The sequence below is a fragment of the Macrotis lagotis genome, chromosome 7 (assembly GCF_037893015.1).
Source record: "Macrotis lagotis isolate mMagLag1 chromosome 7, bilby.v1.9.chrom.fasta, whole genome shotgun sequence".
Taxonomy (NCBI): domain Eukaryota; kingdom Metazoa; phylum Chordata; class Mammalia; order Peramelemorphia; family Peramelidae; genus Macrotis; species Macrotis lagotis.
In genome coordinates this window covers 205,519,682-205,531,893 of record NC_133664.1, presented here as the reverse complement: position 1 = coordinate 205,531,893, position 12,212 = coordinate 205,519,682, and the positions used below count along the sequence as shown (strand labels likewise).

Here is a 12,212-nt window from a genome sequence, read left to right as displayed (position 1 = left end):
TTCTGTGGAGTAGAAGAAAGAAGGAAGTGCACTTTAGATATTGGGGTGGCCAGTGTGTTGGAGAAGATCAGAGAGCAAGCCTGTAAGCCAATGTACTCATGAAGTTGGCAAATAGTCTGGGGTCAGGTTGTGAAGGAATATAATATAATACAGGCTGTGTGATATAATGTGATGTAACATAATGTAGAATAGCATAATATGATATAAACTATACTGCTCTCATGCTTCCCTATGGAATAAAAATGACCTTTCTTAAAGAATATGCCATCTGAGCACCAACTTTTTCAGGTTCTACCATCCTTCTATCAAACTGTGGCTTTATAAGGCTATTGACCCTGGCAAACCAAACCATAATACTTACAAGCATGCATGCATACGTACATACATGTGTGTGTATGTATGTATATTGAAGTTTTACTAATGCATTGTTTTTACAATACAATCATCAACCAGTCACTCCACTGACATCTCTTGTAACAAAATAAAAGTTAAATAAAACTGATAATTGAATTAAAATTAAAAATCTGAAAAGACATGCCACATTCTACATCTGTAGCACTCCCAATTTCCAATTTCTTTATTTTATATAAATTAACAAATCTATTTTAAAAGGATCTATGCAAAAATTAACTCATTGACAATGGGCCTTCTCTCAGGCAATACCAATTATCACCCATTAATGCCTTCTTATCCTTTGTAATTCTTGTTCACATCCTTATAAAAACAGAAGGCAAGAAACAAGTAATTAAGTGCCCAGTGTCTCATTTAATTCTTTTTTTTTTTAGGTTTTTATTTGCAAGGCAAATGGGTTAAGTGTCTTTCTCAAGGCCACTCAGCTAGGTAATTATTAAGTGTCTGAGGCCGGATTTGAACTTGGGTGCTCCTGACTTCAGAAGCCAGTGCTTTCTATCCACTGTGTCATCTAACTACCCCTCTCATTTAATTCTTAAAACTGAGGTAGTTTTTTTGATCCCTGTTTTAACAGTTGAGGAAATTGAGAAAAAATGTTGAGTGACTTGTCAAAAATCACCCAGCTACAGAGTGTCTGATCTCAGATTTGAACTCAGGAGTTCCCAACTCCAAGCCCAGCAACTCTTTCTAGTATACCATCTCTCTGCCTCCAAAGGGGTTTCACTGGAAATGAAAGGTTATTCCTCTAGATGTCTTAATATTATGTAGGTACCAGATAAGCTTACAGGATATTAATGCATTAATAATCCTCATTCTTTTTCTGACTAGACATGGTATCTCTAGTGGTTTCTTTTATACTTGTTTTGCCTGTAACTTATCACAATATTCTGCTGTGAAATCCTGTCTATCTCTTAAACATAACGTGTCATTCAACTTCCCTTTGGCTGACCCTTAGTTTTGATTGCTTAGAGACTGTGATGTTGCAATTTGTATTTACATATAGTATTAATGTAATAATATTGGGGGGGGAAGAGGGGAAAGGAATCTTGTTTCAGAGGAAAGATTGGTATTGGTGAGAGAATGAGACAATATACCAAATGAAATCCAGTATACTTACTACTTTTCAAATCAAAACCAAACTGACTGTTATCTGCAACATCTTTATAGGATCCATATACACTCATGGATCAATTGTTTATTTAACTGCTTAATATAATCTGAACAATATATATTTTTATCCATTTGTCTTTTCCTGTGTAGATAGTTGATCACTCTTTTTATTGATTACATATTTCATTTAGGAGACCAAGATTGATGCAATCAAAACAATGTCATATGCCAACTATATGTGTGTATGTGTTTATGTATTGTATATTATCATTATTATTACTAAGGAGCAAACACCGTGATGACCTCTTTTGTTTGATGTTCTTTTGCTTTTGTTATTCTTCCAAGTGTCATCTGTGGTCATAGTCACATTTTGATTGAGGCCTGTGAAAACGCTGATTTACAAAGTCCTTATGTTCCTGAACACCCAGTTCAAACAGTAGATCAATTACATTAAGATTTGTGTAATTGTATTCATGTGATGGTGTAAGAAAAAAATCTATTTATTCAACTTAACCTATATTCAGTATAATGACAAAATATCATCCCAGTTTGTATTTGCATAAAATTATGCAAAAGAATCTTATTAGTATTATCTTATAGTTGCTTTCTCTCTCTCTCTCTCCATTCTGCCAATGCCCAGTTGAATTTTAGGGCCATGATGCTCAAAAAAATTCTCCTTCATGGTATGGCTGATGCCTGAAACCCCACTCCTAGAGCCAAACTTTGATCATCATTGACATGAAAAGTCCACTGGGAGGGGGGCAATAGTTGATGAGATATTTATATGGTAGTCATAAAGGCTATAGAACAAGGTTTTAATGGAATAACAATGGAGACAAAGTTTGAAGAGGTACTGCTCAAGAAAGAAGTCCTCAAAATAGAAAGAAGAGGGAGACTAGGGCTTTTAAAATGTTTCATCCATTTCAGTTTTGCCTATAGCCATCAGGAGAGATTGGAATTTCTTCTTGTTTTGGGACATGTTAAATTTGTCATACTTGTGGTCTGTCCAGTGTGATGTGCAAGTGGTTAAACCTTTCCTTAGAAATCTCTACAATTAAAACAATAGCAATAAAACTTTTAGCCTTGGTCTATAAGAATAGAAGTCATGTCATGTATTTGTCTCTTGAGTGTTTAATCAAACAGTGCCCTCCTTACAGTGGAGGTGACTAGGGAGTACCACAATGCTGAGCCCAAAGTCCTGAAGACTCATCCTCTTGAGTTCAAATCTGTTCTTAGACGCATACTGACTGTGTGACCCCGGGCAAGTCACTTAATCCTATTTGCCTCAGTTTCCTCATTTGTCAAATGACCTGGAGAAGGAAATGGCAAACCACTCCAATATCTCTGCCAAAAAAAACCAACAGGAGTCATGAAAAGTCAGCCACCACTGAAATATGACCAAACAGTAATAACATGTTTACAATAGACATTTTATATAGATTAATTATAATCAATTTAATAAGAATTTAGTATGTATAAGCATATATATTAAGGATTTCTTAATTAGCTCCAGACTTTTCTTAGGACCTGCTATTAAATCCCATGTAGCTGTTGCAGTTTAAGAAACAGTAGTTTGGGATCTAAGCATATAACATTTCAAAAAATTTTCCTGTGTTTTTATGATAGGTTTAAAACACTAAAGCCAGTGATTCAGTAAAGAAATCATTGTATCTTAGTATTTTATAGAAGTGGTGTTATATAGTGGATAGAATGCTAGGTTTGGTGTCAGGAAGACCTGGGTTCAAATTCTGCTCTAGGAACTTGTTAGCTGTGTGCCCCTGGGCAAGTCTCTTTAACTTTCTTGGCCATAATTTCCACATCTGTAAAATGAGGATAATATCATCTACATCACAGTGTGTTTGTGAGGATAAAAAAATAAATGAAAATAACATTTTTTTAAGACAAGCACCATGTGCATCAGTACTACCCTAGGTAGTGGAGGTGATGCAGTTCCTTAACTGACATCTCAGAAAATTCTATGCTGTCCAGCAAGTTCTGTATCATACAGTACCCTGTGAAAGTTCTCCCCAAAAGTCTTTCATTTGATGCTCTCCTCACATCATTGGCCAAAAGTATTTCCTGCCATCATGGAGGATGTCCAGTGCAAAGTTCAAATTATAAGTAGCCAGTGAGGTAAGAGATAGTTCTGCTGGGAGATGACATTGTACTGATGATAATCAATCTATGACTCATTGAGAGACTCCTGAGATCCATTATCACTTAAAAGAATTGGTCCTAACTATCCACATGGGAAAACTCAAATTGATGAATAATGTCTGTTTTTTCAGACTGATATACAGTTTAATGGACAAACCATAGATCTCATCCTTTGGGTGGGTGTGTGTGTGTGTGTGTGTGTGTGTGTGTGTGTGTGTGTGTGTGTGGTGGATATATATATATTGCAGATGGATAATAAAGGGAGCCCAAAATTTAATAGCAAGAAAACCATAGACTATATTGGCTTTGGGGGGGGGGGATTCTTTTAATAACCTCAGGTACTTATTGAAACAAAAGCATCCATCTGTTTAACAGCACTCAGGTGATAGTGGTTATTGAGCAATGAACTATTGTAGCCTCCAAAGAATTTAAATGGAGATTTCCCCCCACCCCCATTTTGGTAAGAATAGGTAGTCTACAATAAATTACAAATGAGGAATTAATTGCATCATAGTGATATAAAAGCTATCACCAGAAAAATTAATGCCTGGAAAAAATTTCAATTATTTAGTGAGAAGACTGCATGTTCCACTGTTACTACCATAGTAAATCATACTCCATTTTTATGTCCAAAATGTTAGGAAAACTGGTGAAAGTCTCCTAATACTTTGGACATAGACAAAGATTATACAAGGTGGACATGCAGGAATGTATTTGGAAAGAATATCCACTTGGATAAAAAAAGCCAAATAAATGAAAAGTACTTTATTGATAGACCAAAGGATTGCTATAGACAGTTTTAGCAAAGCATTTGACAGTCTATGGATAAAATGGACTCATAATCAGTTGAATGGCTGAACCCAAGGAATAGTTGTTAATAGTTTGATGTCAGCTTATAATGTCTCTTGTGGTGTGATGTAGAGATCTGTGTTCTACTCAGTGGTTTTTAGAGTTCTTATTACAGTGCCTTTAGATTAAGGCATAGATGACATTCTGTTAAGATTTTAAAATTATTCAAATTTGGACACACCAAATGACAGAAAATATGTTCTTGAAAGGATAAAATTATGACTATCTCCTAAGATGAAATATAATATGAACATTCAGTGGCAAAGAATTGGAAATCTAGGGGATGCCCATCAATTGGGGAATGGTTGAACAAATTGTGGTATATGAATATGATGGAATATTATTGTTCTTTAAGAAATCATGAGGGAAGGGATAGCTAGGTGGTGCAGTGGATAGAGCACCAGCCCTGGAGTCAGGAGTGCCTGAGTTCAAATCTGGCCTTAGACACTTAATAATTACCTAGCTGTGTGGCCTTGAGCAAGCCACTTAACCCCATTTGCCTTGAAAAAAACTAAAAAAAGAAAAAGAAAAAAAAAGAAATCATGAGAGAAAGGACTTTAGAAAAGCCTGGAAGAACTTGCATGAATTGATGCTGAGTGAGATGAGCAGAACCAGAAGAACATTATACACACCATCAACCACATTGGGTGATGATCAACCATGATGGACTGCTCACCCCACAGTGCAATAATCAGAGTCAAAAAAAATTTAGGGAATTTGTGATGGAGAACACCCTCTGTATCCAGAGAAGTAATTGTGGAATTTAAACAAAGATCATAGCTTTTTTTATCTTCAAAATTTGTCTTATTGTTACCATATTTCCCCATGTATAAGATGCACCTTAATTTTGGGGCCCAAAATCTGGAAAAAATGTATTATATAGTTATTGAATTCAAGTTTTATTCATCATGAAATTCAAGGACCTTCTGCTCATAGCTTTCAGGCATCTTTTGGGCAAATCTGGTGCCTGAACACATGCATGGTCCATTCTGTTTCAGGAACCTGAAGCACCAATTGTGTCCTCCTTTGAAATCAGCATCTTCTTTTTCATCAGCAATTCTTCTTGCCTCCTGCTGAACCATCCTTGTGGACACAGAAATTCCACTGGCCCTTTGTTCTTCAATCTGTCTCTTCAATTCCCTCTCTAACTCAGGCCATTTGGCTTTCTTACCTCTCATGCCTTCTTCTGCCATGACATTTTCAGGAGGGTTTCTCCTTCCTGTAGCCATCTTGGATTGTTTTCTCAGTTGGAAGAGGACCAAACTTGTGTTCAGCTGCATGATTTCCATTCACTTTTGCAAACTGGTTCACTTTGAACTTGAATTAAATATTGTATGAAAATCTATTCTGAACCATTTGTGGGCAGAATGTGGCAAAATGGACCATATTATACCAGTAACAAATGTGAAACAAGAGCAAAGACAACAAGTGCAAAAAATCTACGACCACTGTATGATGCTCCCAATTTTTAGACCCCAAATGTTTTGGGAAAAGGGTGCATCTTATATATGGGGAAATATGGTACATAATTTTGCTGTCTTTGTTTTTTCTCTCTCAACACATTCAATTTTGATCTATGCATATCATGGATGCAAACATATCCTATATCAGATTGTCTTCTGTTGGGGGGAGAGAGTAAAAAAATTGTAAAATGCAAAACCTTGTAAAAGAAAAATGTTTGGTAGAAACTACCACTCTATGTAATTGGAAAACAAATAAAATATTTATATAATGGGGGAAAAAAAGAATATAAATTCCACCATTAGAATTTAAGATTCTTGAGAGTAAGGATTATTCATTCTCTGTATTCTCACCAGTTACCACTGGGCCAGGCCCAGTTAATTGATTGATTTCCATACTTTTAAAAGGCTTTCAATAAACCAGAAAGCATTTAGAGGAATGTTCACAGGAAAGGGCCTTCAGTTGAAAAAACTAGGAATTTTTGGCCTAGAGAAGGCTTAAAGGATTTTTGACAACTATCTTCATGTATTTGGAGGGGGAAGATCACAGTAAAAAGCAATTATTAAGAATGTTAATGAGAAAAAATGAGATGGCATAAAGTTGAACCAATCAATCCTAAACTATTTAAAGGAGTGATTTGCAAAGGAAAATATACAATCGGAATGACATTGACAACGATTATAATGATTTTATACAGAAATTTAATAGATGTAAATGTTGCCACAGTGAATTGCCTGATTCTGCAAACATTTGATTTAATTACTAAGTGAATAGAGATGGCAAGTAAAAGGCAACAGCATCAGGAACCATCACAGTTGAATCATCACAAATGAACCATCACAGTACCAGATGTGATTATAGAGGAGGCACTTAAGAGCCTTCTCCCTATTGACTAGTGGTGCTAGGCATGATGCCTAGAGTCACAATCAAGGATGTCAACCACAGAAGGTCATAGGGACCCAGCTGCCTTTCTCAAATTATTAACTTTTTTTTACCCAGTTGCATGTAAAAGCAATTTTAATATGCATTTTTTTAAAAATTTGAATTCTAAATTCTCTCTTCCTCCCTCCCCTCCCCCACCCATTGAGAAGGCATACAATTTGATATAGGTTATACATGTGCAATTATGCAAAACATATTTCCATGTTAGTCATTTTGTAGGGGGGAAAACATACCCCCCACCCCCCAAAAAAAGAGAAAGAAAAGTTTTAAGATTTGCATTCAGACTCCATCAGTTTCTTCTCTGAAGAAATTCCTTGGAAATATCTTGAATCCTGTATTCCTGAGAATAGTTAAATCATTCTCAGTTGATCATACAGTATTGCTGTTATTGTATACAAGATTTGGGGGGGGGTTGCTCATTTCATTTTGCATCAGTTCATGTAAGTCTTTTCAAATTTTTCTGAGAGGATCTTGCTCATTATTTCTTATAGCAACATAGTATTCCATCACAACCAGATACTACAACTTGTTCAACCATTCCCAAACTGATGGGCAGCCCCTCAATTTTTGGTTCTTTGTCACCATTTAAAGAATTGCTATAAATATTTTTGTACATAGAGGTCCTTTTTATTTTTATAGCATTTTGGGTATAGTTCCAAATTGCTTTCCAGAATAGTTGGATCAGTTCACCACTCTACTACCATCAGTACATCATGTCTTAATTTTCCCACATCCCTTCCAACATTTATCATTTTCCTTTTCTATCATATTAGTCAATCTGAATGGCATGAGGGTGGTACCTCAAAGTTGTTTTAATGTGTATTTCTCTGATCAATAGTGATTTAGAACATTTTTTCATATGACTATAAATAGACTTCATCTAAAAACTGCCTTCATATCCTTTGACCATTTATCAATTGAAGAATGAGCTGTCTTCCTCAAAAGAAAAAAAAAGTCAAGAGAGGCTGAAAATCTCCAAAGATCCATGTTGAACACCAGTGAAATGAGGTCATACCCAATCATTTAAGCAAAGACTTCAAGAGAATCTTCACAGGATCCACTTGCCATTCCTCTAACCCCACAAATTTAACTTCCCCTCACTAACCAGGTGTGTGTACCATCCCCCATTTGAGAGTAAAGCTCTATGGCAGCAAAGATTGTCTCATTTTTGTAATTGGATTCTCATCACTGAACACAATGTCACACTCTTTCCTTGATAATGTATTTTTCCTTACTTCCTGTTCCCTTCACTTGTGTCTCTCCTCTTCTTGAGTCCTCCTACCCCTAACATTTCTGTTTCATCTTTTTTCCCATCTCAGATCCCTCCTTACCTCAGATTACTTTTATCACTATCTTTACATTTTCAAAAATTTAACCTCTTCTCAACTGTTCGAGAAAAGATCAGGATTCATTTCTTCAAGGAAAACCTACAAGTCATCCTTTCTGGGAGACATTGAGGTATAGAAGAATGATCATGGGATTTGGAATCAGAAGACCTATTTTGGTGTGATCATGAGCAAATCACTTAACATTTTGGGGGCTCGTCTTCCTCTTCTGGAAAGTACAACATGCAATTAACTCTACATAGAGGATCTAAAAGCTTTGTGATTTTTAGTACATTCCTCCACTGTTTCCCTAGAAGAAGAAAGAATGGTGCCATCTAGGAAATTGGAAACATATATGTAATATATTGTTATATATTATATATTTTATTATATATATATATATATATATATATATATATATATATGATATGTTTCTTCTATTCTTGGCAACCAGTTTTCTGTGGTGGGCTTTTTTTTTGTTTGTTTGTTTGTTTAGGAAGCTCCATGGGCTGCAGATACATAATCTTTCCTAAGGTTCTCCTTAATATCATTCTAGTGCCTCCCTAAGAGATTATTTTTCAATTTATTCTGTCTGTAGCTTGTTTATACATAGACATTCTCATGCCTAATTTCCCATTAGACTGTGAATTCCTTGAGAGCAGGGACTATCTTTTGCTTTTCTTTGCATCCCCAAAGTGCCTAGCATATTGCTAGCTAAATTAGAATAAATGTTTGTTGACTTTACTCATTACCAAGCTTGTACCTGAAGCCTTGCTTGCCAAGCAAAATCTACTAGATTTTGCCATCTACAGCTATTTCCTTGAAGAACTCAAGGTCACCTCTATGTCATGAGAAAGCTACACAGTAGAACCTTTGTGCAGGCATCTAAAGCACCTCTCCATCTGGTATATTAGCAAATGTTCCAGTGGGTCCTTTAGCAGATCAGCTGCTTCAACAAACCATCTAATTTGAATGCCACTGAATCTTGATCTTTAGCTTGGGCTCATTTCATTATCCAAGTACTCTGTACAGATGTTTTTATTTTTAAGATTTTTTACAAGGCAAATGGGTTAAGTAGCTTGCCTAAGGTCACACAGCTAGGTTATTATTATTAAGTGTCTGAGGCTGGACTTGAATTACTCATGACTCCAGGGCCGGTGCTCTATCCACTGAACCACCTAGCTGCCCCCTACTCAGTACAGATGGACAGATCATCATCTTCCAATTTGTAATTTACAATCTACACCTTCCAGTGTGTAAACTTTACTCATAAATTCAGTATATTTCAAATAGCCATCCTTCAACTAAGACCTGACTTCTTTGAAGTGTAAGGGGTATAGACTCTTTATGAGTCTAATATGACTTAGAAGAGGATTTTGGGCACTTACAATTCTGCCCAGTTAGAACTTATATGGAAAATGTAAGGACCCTCTGCAGATAGTGACTGCTGACAGTGACAGAAATGTGGCCCTAGCAACATGAAATGATTTGTTCATGGTCACATAGGTTGTTCATGGCAGTTGGTAGGACTGAAATTAGGAGACCAAAGTTCTGATTCTAGCTCTGACACTAACTAGCTGTGTAACCGTGAAAATTATTAACTTTTTCATTGCTTCTTCCCTAAAAGAGGAGAATCTTCTAGATGGGATATAGGAGGGAAATTTGTTCTATTCTAAGTGACTTACTTTAAAATGAGTGATTTAGAGAACTGAGCCATTACAAAGAAAGGTGTTACCTTTATTATTGCTTCAGTAAAATTTCCTTCTCCAAGTGTCATCTCATCAGGAAGCCTTTATCAACATTGTTTTCTTACCCTTTCTTTCTATAGACTGCAGGCTGCTCTGGGACTATGTCTATCAGTTGCTTTCTGATAGCCGGTACGAAAATTTTATCCGATGGGAGGACAAAGAATCCAAAATATTCCGAATAGTAGATCCCAATGGACTGGCTCGACTGTGGGGAAATCACAAGGTAAAAGAAGTGAGAGATTTATTTGTTGAAACCAGTACCAAAACTAAGTCTTTTTTTAGACCAAAGAAGAATTGTCTATCTTCTTTTTCCAAGTTCTGTCACTTTTTAATTTCATAAGAGAGAGAAATTATTAAGTATGCCATCAGAACCCATAATTCAGCATGTAAATTTTGCTCATTAATTCAGTATTTTTGGTTTGTTAAATGTATATTTCAAAAATTATCTCCTATTCCCTTCAACTGCAGTCTAAGAGATAGGAAGTCTTTATGAGTTCAAGATGACTCAGAAGAGGACTTTAGAGAAATGATATTTCCAATTCTGACCATTTAAAAACTAAATGAAAAATGAAAGTCCACCTATGCTTAGATAGCAATTTAATTCAGACTTCAGAATCATTCCCAAATCATTCCCAAAATGTGGTGGTCACATCATTTTGAAAGCTAGGGAAATTAAGGAAAGTAATAAAAGAGGATGAAGGATATTTTTGAGTACACAGGACCAAGATGAAAAAGAAAATTCATTCAAGTTCAGTATTCCAGATTTGGAACAAGCTTTCCCACAAGGAAAGGTGAAGATACAATCTCACCATTTTCTTAGGAAGAGGTATAGACTGAATTCTTCCTGGGATTTCCACTGTCTTCTAGAAAAAGAACATCTCTAGTATGCATAATTACAGCAATCCTATAGGTCCTGACAGGACAGCTAAGTGGGTCATTGGATAAGAGCTTTGAGCCTGGAATCAGGAAGACTCATCTTCCTGAGTTCAAATCTGGCTTCAGACACTTACTAGCTGTGTGACCCTGGACAGGTTCTGTTTGCCTCAGGTCCTAATCTTAAAATAAGCTGAGAAGGAAATGGCAAACTACTCCAGTATCTTTGCCAAGAAAACAGGTCACAAAGAGTCAGACATAACTGAAACAACTGAACACAGGTTCCAATAATTTAATTCTTGACCAAATAAAGAAATGCAATGTTGACAGGGGGTTGAACATGTGGCCTACTGGGAAGGGAAAGAATTCTCCTATTTCTGTCTTGTGTCCCTCTGATTTAAGAATCATTCCCCAGCTGGTTCTTTTTTCATCTCAATTTTAAATAATAAAACAGAAATTTCAGCTCAATAAAATGTCACTGTAGGAAGGCTGGATTGATAGAAGAAAAAAATGAACTATGGGAAATTCTATAGGCCAACCAAAAAGTGCTCAAAGGAGAGGAAGAAGTAAAAAAAGATGGCTAAAAGGTACATTGTTCCTTATTGATCTCAAGATGTTTTACAAAAGGTTATTCATTCCCTAAAAGAAAACCGCAGCCATGTGTATAAAAACATAGGGGTAGGGCATAGCAGGTCTGGAAACAACCCAAGGGGAACAGAACAGGTAGCTTTCCAGAACTGACTGGACCACTCTGAGTGCTAGTTTTGAGATGGGGGGGGGGGGGGGGGGGGGGCTGGGTAATGTGTGTGTGTCTGTGTCTGTGTGTGTCTGTGTGTATTGTGTTTTCTTTTTAAACAGACCCCTTAATGACTTTCCTGAAGCTCATTTCATACTTATACTTTTGTTTCTTTCTTCCTTCTCTGAACAAACAGAACAGAACAAATATGACCTATGAGAAAATGTCCCGAGCCCTTCGCCACTACTATAAACTCAACATTATCAGGAAGGAGCCAGGACAAAGGCTTTTGTTCAGGTACCACTTCCTTTTTTCTATTTTGCTTCTTCCAGGTGATAGATTTTCTTTAAATGAGGTATTAAAGTTGTCACAATCTACTTGATTGTTATAGTCTGGAAGGTTCCAGCATATACCCTAACACATTATTGGTAGAATTGTGAATTGATCCAACCATTCTGAAAAAGTTTGAAAATATACTAGGAAAATCACTAAAATTATATATTCTTTGATCCAACAAGGCCACCAATAGGTACACAACCCAGTGAGATGAACTGCAAAAGACTAGGTTTCAAAAATTATCAAAATGTTTAGTTGAAGTAC

General features: G+C 36.1%; 1 protein-coding gene across 2 annotated transcripts in view; it reads left to right on the top strand.

The window, feature by feature from the left end:
• Window positions 1-12,212, top strand: part of ETV6 (ETS variant transcription factor 6) — a 319,314-nt gene that overhangs the window by 299,671 nt on the left and 7,431 nt on the right. For both annotated transcript variants that reach the window (XM_074194579.1, XM_074194578.1), the window contains exons 6-7: window positions 10,084-10,226; window positions 11,809-11,909. In XM_074194579.1, coding sequence (XP_074050680.1) covers window positions 10,084-10,226; window positions 11,809-11,909 — 244 coding nt within the window. The remainder of the gene's footprint in view (window positions 1-10,083; window positions 10,227-11,808; window positions 11,910-12,212) is intronic.